The following is a 13,086-nucleotide window of genomic DNA, read 5'->3' as shown; positions in this document are numbered from 1 at the left end:
TATATATATATATATATATATATATACAATATCTATATATATATATATACACACACACACACACACACATATATAATATATTAAATCAGTAAAAATGTGACTCAATCCAGTTTAAAAAAATGCACAATAACACTATACAATCTAGAACGATCACCCAAACTAAGAAAAGAGTGTATAAGAGCATCCCTTTGCCCTCAGGATAGTGTAAAATGACATTAATCGAATGGAGTGATTTATAGAATTGACCTCCACACAGGCAATGGCAGTAACTAAAACTAATAAAGAAAAATGTGAAGACTGTTATCCTCATTTATCAAATGAATTGTAGTATAACTTAGTATAATAATAGGTTGTAACCAACACTAAAGAGAGGTTCCATTAATGTATTTACCATTGAAATTGGTACAGGTCAGCCACACTGATAACAGCAAAGGGGATCCTACTAAAAAACAAATACCTGGAATATTACTATTAACAGTTGTGAGTTTGGATAAAATTAATACTCAATAAAAGTGATAACAAATATGATCATCAAGATTAAAACAAAAATAATATGTATTAATAACAATAATAGAAGAAAAAAATCATATAAACAAACTTATTACAATAATAGTAATAACATCTATAATAAATATATATTTTTTAACAAACTCCTTTCAATGACTGGTCTTTAGATGTGTTTCAGATCATGATTTTTGTTAAGAATCAGGAAAACGGAAAATAAATGAAGAAATTCTCTTCATAAAAGCACATGGTACACTAAATTCTCCATCTTTGTTTTCAGTATTGAGCATGGTAAAATTACTCATACAATGAATATTTCTTTTACTGCTTTAACTTTCGACATAAAACTGAATAACCGTTAAAGCCTGAGTGTTTGTCTAAGCTTCTCTATGAAAAATACCTCAACTTTAGGAGAATATTAGTATCCTTTATAATCCAACAGCAATAAAAATTGTTGAAACTTAAGGTGGATATAAATTCTAAATAAGGGGAAGTGTTGTAAAATAACATTTTGTTATTTCTTTGAACAGTATCTAAAAGAATACATGTTTTTCTGCACTACTTACTGACTGTTATCATATGGCCACAATACATTCTTTATATGTTATAATTACGGGAGATCCATATTTCGTAAGACTATGAAAACTGGAAAACTAAACTCTGATTCTTTATGACAGAAGTTCACGCTCATCTTCGCTTAACTTTGGCAGACAATATTTCGAAGCAGAAAGCACAACCTTTGAATATCTGCCAAACTCACAACTTGCACTAGCATTTAACATGTAGATGTCACCTACACACAAAGGAATTAGACCTAAGAGATGCCCTATCAGACAGACAATGTATCATCTGATCTCATCATAAGACATGAGCTTCCCATCGGGAGGGGTATACTCTAACTGGGGCACTTCGCGTTCTTTGCCATTGATGAATGGTTCTCTGGATTCTCCGTCCAAGTGGCAAAAATGGTCATCCTCTTCTTGTGCATCCTCCTTGATATGCTCTGCAGGGCTTGAACTGTGGGTATCTTGCACACTGTCATCATTCTCTTCTCCAGGAGTATCATAACCGTTCACCAGCGAATCCATGAAATCAGACAGGGTGTCCCCCTGCTTGGCTCCACACTTGCGTAGCTTTTTGTAGGTTCTCTTTCCAAGTGGCTTCTTGTAGCGTCCTGAGACAATCATGTATTCTTTGCTTTGGTGAGGTACTGCACCATGGTTCATCTGGAATATTATTGTTTATAATCAAACAGGCAATATAAATACTGGACTTTGGCAAATATATCAGACTTCAGTATATATATTCTCTCAAGAAAAGAAAGCAATTATCACTCAGCATTTGGCATTTCCATAAAACTGTCAAGTCACTAAACATGACATAAAACTAGTATTGAATGTTAATAATTAAAAAATAAACATACATCAATAATACCCAAAGAAAAGACAACTTGCTGCTGTTCAGATCAAAGGTTGAGATGAAAATACAAAAACATTTTCAATCAATCATTTATGTAGCTAGACTTTTTCTTGATGATAATAATGGTATAGTCAGTTTACATTTGCCTTTTCATGTTGTTTTAGAAATAAAATAATATTCAAAATACTGGTAATTACTTTTAATAATGCATGAGCAAGCCATACACATATATATTTCTTACACACATATATATTTCTGAGTTGCAATATTTCCTTAAACTTTATACTATTTTTTGTTTCTTATCTTGAACCAAATTTATTGAAATCCTAATATATCCTTCGAATCAGGCAGTATGCCATTCTTCAACACAATTTAATTTTCTTTCCTAATGAATTGAAATCACCATTAACCCATTGCAGACGGAGATAAATTTGCTTGCCCAACCTCCAAGATAGGTTTTATTTTAGAGAGAGACCGCTTGAAGCAATATAATTTGAATCATCCTACTCTCTTTCAGTCATTCATTGTAAAACTAGAGCGGTTTTTGTGTTTTATTTTTTTGTGTGTTTTATTGAGTTTAGAGACTTATATGTGCCATATGACAGGCTCTATCAGTGCTGCAGTTGACTAAAATCGTAGTATATTATCCATATTAGCTCATTATTTCCTTTATACTCAATGTGATAGAAGTATTGCTGTTTTATGGGAGGACAAAAGGCAACTTTATTTTTTCGTATTTTTGTGCTGTCATGAACGAATACGAAACATATAACCACCTACAATGAAGATAACATGAAGAGGTAGGGAAGAGGAATGAAACCTGTGCTTGTGACTGTGAGTGCCACAGTGAAAGGCATCCATATTGGCACAGGAGCACATTTTAGACACTGGGTATGGATTGAGTCACCTTCCTCTTCTCGTTCTGCCTGCACATCCTTCATCGGCGGTAGTTTTGAGCAAGGGTTCATCAACTTAGTGTGTGCCATCGCTCTATAGAGACAGTGCTTGCTAGAGACCGTGGATGGGTGCCATTCAAGGCTCTCTCTCCTGCTGGTGCTAGGAAAAAGTGGTGCCATCTAGGTTTTGGACGTTAAGCTAGCACGGTATTACGGTAATTATAGTAATTATGACTTCAGTAGCCATCATCACTCATTCCTTTTTCATAGCACAATAAAATAGCATAGTATTCCAAAATCCCCAGACGTCATGACGCCCGTCGTCAGGCCAAAGCTCCTACGTCATGTATGTCATGACACCCGTACGCAATGGGTTAATACACTAGAATGCATAAACCAAATAAAGTACATGAACCTTTACAAACATTTGTTAATAACTAGTACATCCTTCAAAATTTTGAAGGAAATACTTCTTACATAAATCTTCTTACCTGGTACTGGCAGAGAAGTTGCAGCGGCTGAACTAGAGTATCATAAATTGACCAGTTCTGCTCCAGTGTGGCCAAAGCAATGGCTGCCGTCTCAACTGTCGAGAGTGCATCCTCGGTGGGTTGTGTGCGGATGACATATTCGCTGGTGTACTTTCCAGTCAGTCTTACCTTGAAATACAAGAATAAAAGAATAAACAGATAAGAACTAATAGGAAAGAAAAAACAAAGAACAAGTAAAATAAGATATATGAATTTCATCTCTAAGGTCAATATCGTTATCATTATTGTCATCTCCATGATCCCTGACATGAAATCAACAAATCTGTGCAAATTGAACAGCCATTTAACCCATTGCTAAAGGATATAGATCTGCTTGACTGGTCCCCGGGATGTGCACTACTGCCACTTGCGAGGCACTCCAAATGGCGATTATTTCAGAGAGATGGAACTTCACCCTTTCTGTTGCAACCTTTTGCAGTCTCTTTCATTCCCTCTTTATAATACTCAAGCCATATTTGTATTTATCATTTTTTTGTGTTTTATTATACTGAGAGACTTACATGTGCCAACTAATAGTATTTTTTAATAAAGTAGTAGACTAAAATTGTAGTATAAGGCCCTATCATCTCATTATGTTCTTTATTCTCAGAGGAACAGAAGTACCACAGTTTTGAATGAGGACAACAAGCAACTTTTTAATTTTTTGTATGCATTAACCCACTAGCAGTGGATGGCATGCTTTGCTGCAAAGGCAGAATTGGTCATAGACGCAGATGGCACCATGCCAGACAGTGTAAACCAGCCATCCTACTGCACAAATATTTATTTAAAAACGTGACCATTAGGTTAAAATAAATGAAGAAATGAGGATCAGAAAGAAGACCTGTGCTTACAACTGTGAGTGCCATAGCAAAAAGCAGCTATACTGGCACATGGTCTGGATCCCCTTGTCCTTCTCATTCTGCTTGCACATCCTGCATCAATATATAATCGAAATAAGGTGATTTTATGGTTTTAAACAATTATTTATTAACACTATATGTTTAGGAAGTTTGCATTTCTGCCTTTGCTGTGTGCTGCCATTGCAACAGCAGGCAGCAGGTAAGGTAAACAGGTAGAAGCAGAGATGTTATGTGAAATCATGTATGTTTCCCATCACCACATGTGACATCATGATGATCTTCCAGCATGTGAGTCGCATGTCATCATTTACGTGAAGTCATGTGTGACCAACGTCACAGGATGTAATATTATTCCATTGACCTGATTGGTCTACTTCTTCCATGTTGTATGATATGACGTTGGTATCGGTTACCTGGTGGGAAATTGGGTATATAAGGAGGTCGTTGACCCCTATACATCACTCAGGGCTCCAAAGAGACAGCACCAAATGCTCCTCCTCCCCTCCTCCTGTTTGGATGTTGATGTGCCACAGCCATCAACATCCGGGTTATGCCACAGTGACGAGCTATTGCCAACCTTCACCACCAGAGCGTGGCAGAGGAACAAACCTGGGACCCCGAATTTCGTTTCGCGTAAAAGCGATGTCCCAAATAGGTTTGGGTTTTTTGATTTTCCTGGGATCAAGGCCAACTTGGATGCAACCAGCAGCCCCCTTGAGATCTTCTAGTGTTTCTTCATGGGTGATCTCCTTCAACATATCATCCACGAGAGCAATTGGTGAGTTTATAATTTTTCACTGTTATTGTCTCTTATATTATTGCAATTTGTGTACATATAAGCTGTTTATTGAATTTGTAATTGTGTTACTAACATTTGCTTTTTGTATGCTTCTAAGTATGCAGGCATTTCTCCTCCTGTCTCCCCTCACATGAGGAAGTGTGACTCCCATGCCCAAGGAGGAGCTGATGGTGTACTTTGGTCTGCACATGATGATGGGGTTCCACAATCTTCCCTGCTTCCCTGGGATTTCTGGTCCCATCACTCAACCCTTCGTGTTGAGCTTTTTCCAAAGACATGTCCTGGGATCTGTTTGACCACCTCAAGACCCACCGTCATTTCGCACAACTGGAGGAACTAGAGGTCCTCAGGGAGAGGTTACTGAGGGCCGTCTGTGGAAACTCTGAACAGTTATAGACGCCCTCATCACTGCCTTTGTTGAGACATTGGTCCCGAGGAAGACATTGCCATGGACAAGTCTTTGTGGAAGTTCCATGGGAGACTGAGTTTTGTCACTTACAATAAAAACAAGTGAGCTAGGTTTGGTTTGAAGGTGTACAAATTGTTGGGCAGTACTGGCCCATCCAGCAGATACACTTCATGTTTCCAGATCTACACGGGCCAGGATAAGAGTACTGTGCTGGCCTTGACAAAGGCAGTACTGGACTTGCTGGAATTGAGTGGTAGCATGGGGAAAGGGTACACTGTCTTTGTAGACAATTGGTACACTTCTCCATCTCTTTCCCACATGTTCCAGTCCTGACGGATGAATGCGGTGGGGACAGCAAGGGTAACCAGTGAGTAGATGCCCCGTGACCTCACTGTGAAAAAGAGGGGCGAAGTGGACTATAGGAACAGCAACACAGGATTGCTAGCTCTACAGTGGTGTGACTGTAATGTCGTTACAATGCTCTCCATCATCCACACTGATTGGGTTGAGGAGGGAGGAAAGCCCTGCATCATTACCGACTACAATATCGGCATGAAAGGCATTGACGTTGGGGACTAATTCTCTGCCTCATATTTCACTCCTCAGAAGTAGAGGGTGTGGTATAGGAAGATCTTCCTCCTTGACTTTTCCCTTGTGAACTCCTTTGCCGTGTATTGGATCATGGGGGGTAAGATGCCAGAGAAGGAGTTCTGCAAGGAGTTGGTGATGCTAATGATCGGTGACATGAAGAGTGATCACTTGAGAAGCAGAGAGGCCACATGTCCTCCATATGAGGTCCAATCCCAACTTCAGCAGCGAGGGTACTCTAGTGAGTCCACATCAGGGGGCCAGCATCTTATGTTCCGCCAAGGGTGTTCAGAATCATATTCATTTTTATCTATATATATAGTTATTTTTCTTGCATGTATATAAATATAATTTTCCCTAATGATACTTTGACAACGATGTTTTTGAGCAAAAGAGTATGCTACAGAAAGATTATGAACTTACAACATGGGTAAAAGTTGTATTTGTGGGAGAAAAAGCTTTCACATATTTTGTGTATATGTCTGACTTTAGCTCATGATATTGTGGTAATGGTATTCGACATAGTACAAGATTATACATAAGTAAAGAGTATGAACTCTGGACTCAGAGGTAGAAGCATTATAACATCAATAAAGCTTATATTGTACCTCATAAAGTCAACTCAATGTCATCCTTCATTTAAATCAGGCATTACACAAAAAAATCACACACGCAATAAAAAACGTGGCAAATCAGGCTCATATTCCATCCAGTAGGCTGCTTGGAGTAGGGGGTTGCCAGCTCTCACTGGACCCATCGGTACTGGGTTAACAGCACAGAATAAAATGCAACTACACAGGGTATTGGTAGAACTACTGGAAGGTATGATGGGGCACCCTAGAGGAAGCAAAACCTCAAACCAAAACATTTTTAAAGCACACCATATCCAAACACAAATCTATAAAAAAAAATTGCTGCATGCTACTAAATGGACATGTTGCGAAGTTGTAGTTTAAAAATTCATGAGCTTTGGCCTGACGACAGGCGTCATTTTATTGTATTAAGAGAAAGGAGTGAGTGATGATGGCAATTGCAGTCATAATTACTGTAATATTAAGCTAACTTAACCCTATGAAGACGGTGCGTCACACTCGTGTGACACAGCTAAATCCCCGATGCCGGGGCGTCATACCAGTGTGACGATTCCAATGCAATATTGCAATGGCCTGGCATAGGGGTTTTCGTGTAGCGTGTGCCTCGTCGGGAAAGGGTTAACCCCTTCAACACGAGGACGCGTATACTGCGTCCTCGCAGCGCTCGCGTCAAACCTGAGGACGCGCATACTGCGTCATGGCTGAGTTCTGGTGGAATTGAGTTTTCTTCTTCCGGATACTGTACGAGATCTTTCAGAATAGAGGTCGGATATGATACAATATATTACTTGACTTTCATTATTAATGATTTATTACATAAGAGTGGGATTCGCTTATACCAGGGGAGGCATTGATGGGCCCTGCTAGCAATCATTTTATTATTTATTTATGGAACATTATGTAAAAATATAAAACTTATTATGATTAGTTTACCATACTATTTCAATTGTTTTCTTTGGTCATCTGAGTGAGGCCTCCCACCAAGGTCACTCTTTCCATCTTCCTCCCAACCCATGTAAATAACTTGTCACATGCATATGGGGGAAGAGGTTAACTATGCATATTTTGATATATAACACATGATGATTATGTTGAGGTTTTGGCTATAAACTTGTAGAGATTTTGGCTTAAAACTTGTCATATTCAGTAGCGACGTTTAAAATTTGGCGCGCGCCGGCAGCTCGGATACGGCGCGAGGAGCATTTTCTACTGCCCATAGTGAAGGGGTTAACGTCCAAATCCTAGATGGGACCACTTTCTCCTCACACCAGCAGGAGAGAGTCTCTAGCAAGCACTATCTTTATAGAGTGATGGCACACAGCAAGTTGACAACCTCTTGCTCTAAAGTACCGCCGATGAAGGATGTGCAAGCAGAATGAGAAGAGGAAGGTGACTCAATCCATACCCAGTGTCTAAAATGTGCTCCTGTGCCAATATGGATGCCTTTCACTGTGGCACTCACAGTCACAAGCACAGGTTTCCTTCCTCTTCCCTACCTCTTCATGTTATCTTCATTGTAGGTGGTTATATATTTATTTGTTCATGACAGCACAAAAATATGAAAAAATAAAGTTGCTTTTTGTCCTCCCATAAAACAGCAATACTTCTATCACACTGAGTATAAAGAAAATAATGAGCTAATATGGATCATATACTACAATTTTAGTCAACTGCAGCATTGATAGAGCCTGTCATATGGCACATATAAGTCTCTAAACTCAATAAAACACACAAAAAATAAAACACAAAAATGGCTCTAGTTTTACAATGAGTGACTGAAAGAGAGTGGGAAGATTCAAATCATGATGCTTCGATCTAAAATAAAGAGACTGGGCAAGCGAATCTATCCCCGTCTGCAATGGGTTAATAAAACATACTGAACATTTCACATTAGAAATGATCTCTGTCCATGCCCTCTAAGTCAGTTCTTCTATTTCCATGCAACTGATTCTTCTATCTTACCTGTTTCAATGAATGGAGCTGGTGGCAGTTATGGAACATTGATTTAGCTTGCTGCCATGTTCCGTCAATAATTATAATGTTGTACGAGGGCTGGTTTTTCCCCACGGGAGGTAGTTCTTCCAGACTCATGGCTTCTTCTCCAGGATACATTAAAATGGAGTTCTCACTTGTCAGGATGTCTGTTAGCTGTGGGTACCTTGGGGGAAAGAGAGAAATTCATTTCAATTGAGGGATAAGAGGGAAATAGACAAAAAAGAAAGAAGGAGAAGAAAAATAAGAAGATACGATGATGATGATAAAGCAAAAAAAAGAAAAAAAGAAAAAGAAAAAAAGATGGGGAGAAAATAATTGGTTACTGGTTATTTGGCATGAAATGTGTCACAAAATTTAGACAAATTCAGAAACAAGAGTTTAATACTAACCACAATGCAAAGAAATACTCCCTCCTCCCACAAACACAAATAGAGAGAAAAGTAAATTGAAATAACCACTTCGAAAAGTTTACAGCACAATCTACCTTGTCAATGAGAATCTCTTTCCTTTGACCTGCATGTAAGATCCATTGGGAAGAGCTGCCTGTAGCATTGGGGCAGTCCGAAGGCATCTCTTTTCCTCGTGTGGATGCTGCAGTATTACGACCCGGCATGACGTCTCCACTCTCTGCTTATCAAGACTCTGGCACCAGCAGACAGCCACTGGTCGACTGCAAATGTTACTTTCCATTATCAAATGTGTTAGTCTACAGTTTTATTCATCTATTCAAATGATGTTTGGTTTTCCTTCCTTTAGAAAATAATAGAAATAACCTGCTGATCCAAATTTCAACGACGTTAAAACATCAAAACACCTGATTATTAATGTATTGCAAAATAGTGCCTAATATCTGAAATGTAACTTGTACTCTTTTTATATGTATATATATGTAATTTTACATATATATATATATATATATATATATATATATATATATATATATATATATATATTATATATATATATATAATATATATATATATATATATATATATATATATATATATATATATATATATATATAAACATAAATATAAATGCTTCCTGCAGTAATAACTACTTCTTTTATACTGGCCATTTCTCCAGCAAAAATATACTAGTAACAAAACTCTTGAATAATCTATGAAAATTATTCTAGTTATCAAATAATAAATATCTGTGAATCTTTAAACAATGTATAATAATATAATCTTTCAAAAGAAATAATGAAATACATTTCAATCACTATGGTATATTTTTTACTGTATATAACTGAAATAAGTAATTATTTACAACATGAATGCATCAAGCAATGCTGTGGAATCTGCAGGCTCGGACTGTTTTTATTTCTTGATAATTGATTGCCAAAGTCTGCCAGCTCTACCTTACCTGAATAGGCCTACATGTGGAGAAAGTTTATTGAACATTGATGGAGAAGCACGCACAAAGGACATCACATTATTTGATCTATAAATCCGCTCACTGTGATAAACCTCTAGTTTATGCAGATTATTTTTTTTTATGTCTAACACTTTTGTTTCACGTTTTATTTACGTCCACTAAATTATTTTTTCTCTATCACCGTGTGGTTCTATTGTCAATAATTATCTTGAAGTGAAATATATATTTGATTGAATACATACTGCTTATATATCAACACAGTACCTATGCACTTACATCAAGTCATGTATATTGAAAACACATGCTACTTATGGCCTTCAATTGTACAAAACTAACATTAAGCTTTTTAACAATATAACAAAATCTACTAGTATATCTCATGATATCTTCTTCATACATCTTTTACATATTTCTATTTAATCTTGCAAGCTAAAGTCTCACCATCTATGTCACTGCTGCAATAATGAACCTACTGATGCTAGAGATATGCACTGTCCATAATGGTTTTATTTTACTATTATTTTTTTACACATAAATAATTCCACAAGAACTTAGTCACTAAGGAGTCAATTCGTAGGTCTGCCTGACTTCACCTGTTTACCTCATTCTTTTATTTTTTGTTCAAAAAGTTTTAATTTCTATTACTAATGTTATTCTTATTAACGTTATTATAAATATTATCCCAACATCAATAAAAATGAAAAGGATTTTCCTAAAAATATAAGGAATGTGGTAAATATGTAAGGTCAAGCAAGCTTGCTAATTAACCCATTGGAGCCGGTTGACGTGATGACACGTATTGTGTTTTTTGCGTCAGACACCCGGGATGAACTATGAGGGCAAGCCGCGCGCTCAGTCTGAGCGAGCGGGCAGCCCAGGCTCGCGGCTTGTGCTAGGCTTATGCGTTCGAGAACCCCAGTATTGCGACCATGCAAAGCCGGAACAGCCCCGGCGTGAATGGGTTAACTAAGTACTTGTGGAATGATGCCAAAAAAAGTGGACAGTGCATGTGTACAATGCATGCATTCTTTGCATTGACTTGTTAAAACAATGAGTATATTCATTATAATGTTAACAATAAGCTAAACTGAGATGCACTAAAACATCTTTCATATCATATGGTAAGAAAGAGGAGGAAAAGAAATTGTAACTTGTGCTGGATCAAAAAAATATAACATGGAAGTAAATAGATACTAGGAGAAAGGCAGACTCTAATGCAATCAAGACAAGTACTATTTGAATAAATAAAAGACTTACTACGACTCATTATATACATTACAATATTATCCTAAGTGTTCACATAATAAATATCAAAATTAGGCCATTAAAGTCATGTGAATCATCTAAATAAAAGTAAAAATACCATGCACAATACACTTATAGCATAGGCCTAAGACTATGAAATTATTCTTGCATTGTCAATTCTGCATCATAGGAAAAAGAATTGTATGAAATGATGTAATGATTGCCAACACAGATTTTGTAATGACCCCTTGCAGTGTCTAGGCTTAGGCCTATTGGTCGTGACAATCGCATTCACCTTTATTCTTATTACTCTGCCTTCCTGTAATCTTTAAAGGCCTAAAAGCACAAGCTTTCACGGCCAGTTCTTTGTCGTTCACACAAAGTTTAGGATAGTGCTGCGGACTGTAGTTGAAGTCACACACCAGCATCTGTTACAATGAGGTCGTTTTTCCCGTCGTCCGATTTCGATATCCACCAGGTCTGCCAGAAGTGACAACTCCGCCTCTTCGTCTTCCATCCTTCGGCTTGGCTGAGTCCCAGGGAGCCTCAGCGAGGAGCAACATGAACTCAATGGCACTGCAATCGCTTTCCTGAAGTCTCGCCTAAAAGTCGGTCGGCCAGTCAGCTGTTGTCTTGCTTGGAACAAAATAAAACTCATATGATCATCTTACTTTCGAAGGTTCTACCAATTGCAACCAAGTGTGTAATTCAAAGTGGAATTTGATTGGTTAAACATAGATCTCCGTCTCCTTTCCGACTTCTTTAATTCTCATTGGTCGAGGAATGTTTACAACCGGGCGTACTGGCCAATCGGAGACGTTCCCGCGATAACTCACATTATCATCTTATCCTTTCAGATTCCATCAATCACAACCAACTATCAAACTCAAACTCAAATCTGATTGGCGAAAGGTTTACGACCCTCTTCTTTCCAGTATCTTTGATTCTCATTGGTCGACGAATGTTTACAATCGACGGCGCTGGCCAATCAGAAGTGTTCCCGCGAAAAGTTACCGCGCTCGAACAGCTGAGTGAGACAAGAAGGTGGACGATCGCGTTGAGGAGGTAAAGGCCGTCGGGGGAGGAGAGCTCGCAATTTTCTCGCTTTTCTTGGTGCATTTACGACGGACGGGACTCGGGAATCATGGAGGAGGAGTGCACAATTGGTGAGTAAATGAATACACGTGGTTCTGGAAGGGGAAATGATGTGGATAATGGTATGGTTCCGTTTTAATCAAGGGTTTGTTGTGGTGGCTCTGACCTGACACGATCGGGATTTCGAGTTTCGGGAAAGCTGATTCTCGGGGGAAAAATCAAAGAAAAAAATCATCCGAGAAGTCATCTTGCGGAAAACTAAAGACAGAGAAAGCAAGAGTTTCATTGAAGAGAATGAGTGAAAGTGAAATTTTAGGTAAAAACACAAAACAAAAACAAAACAAATACGAGTTAACGAAGAACAAAAAAAAAAAAAAAAAAAAAAAAAAAACAACGTAACGAATCTCTTGCCTTTTGGGATGTTGACCTTTTTCTTTTTTCTTTCGACTGTGCTTCAAATATGTCTTGAATGATGACGAATTAATTATTTCCTTTTTAACAACATTCCACATCACGAAATCTCACGACCTATCACTGTTTACCATTAAGAAATGTTCAGATGTTCAGATTGTACGAAAACAATGTATTTGTTAAGAATTATATTCCTGATTTGCGATAAAGAAAGGTAGCAACAACAGTTAATAATTGCAGGTAGTAAAGGGTTTTGTGTTTTAGTTAATTTCTATGAATGTCTAAGCTTATTGTTTTGTCAACTGATGTAACTGAGATTTCTAGCAATGTTAAAGAATTATTTCAATGAAGAATGTTGC

At 37.7% G+C, this 13,086-nt stretch overlaps 2 protein-coding genes across 2 annotated transcripts in view; one reads left to right on the top strand and one right to left on the bottom strand.

The window, feature by feature from the left end:
* Positions 1 to 369: 369 nt before the first annotated feature.
* Dtwd2 (DTW domain containing 2) lies at positions 370 to 11,876 on the bottom strand. Its single transcript, XM_043030380.2, has 5 exons — positions 11,644 to 11,876; positions 9,081 to 9,266; positions 8,564 to 8,759; positions 3,311 to 3,478; positions 370 to 1,730 (listed from the first exon to the last, which is right to left on the bottom strand). The coding sequence occupies exons 1-5, from the start codon at positions 11,736 to 11,738 to the stop codon at positions 1,350 to 1,352; spliced, it is 1,026 nt and encodes a 341-aa protein (XP_042886314.2). The 5' UTR covers positions 11,739 to 11,876; the 3' UTR covers positions 370 to 1,349.
* Positions 11,877 to 12,244: 368 nt separating this feature from the next.
* The window catches only part of LOC122262371 (uncharacterized), a 12,702-nt gene continuing 11,860 nt past the window's right edge, over positions 12,245 to 13,086 (top strand). Inside the window, exon 1 of the mRNA XM_043030378.2 lies at positions 12,245 to 12,387. Within this exon, the coding sequence (XP_042886312.2) occupies positions 12,366 to 12,387 (22 nt within the window). The 5' untranslated portion in view covers positions 12,245 to 12,365. The remainder of the gene's footprint in view (positions 12,388 to 13,086) is intronic.

This window comes from Penaeus japonicus, unplaced genomic scaffold (genome assembly GCF_977035675.1).
Source record: "Penaeus japonicus unplaced genomic scaffold, GWHDUDI00000001_assembly GWHDUDI00000015, whole genome shotgun sequence".
In the NCBI taxonomy this organism is placed as follows: Eukaryota; Metazoa; Arthropoda; class Malacostraca; order Decapoda; family Penaeidae; genus Penaeus; species Penaeus japonicus.
This window is presented reverse-complemented; position numbering and strand designations above follow the sequence as displayed.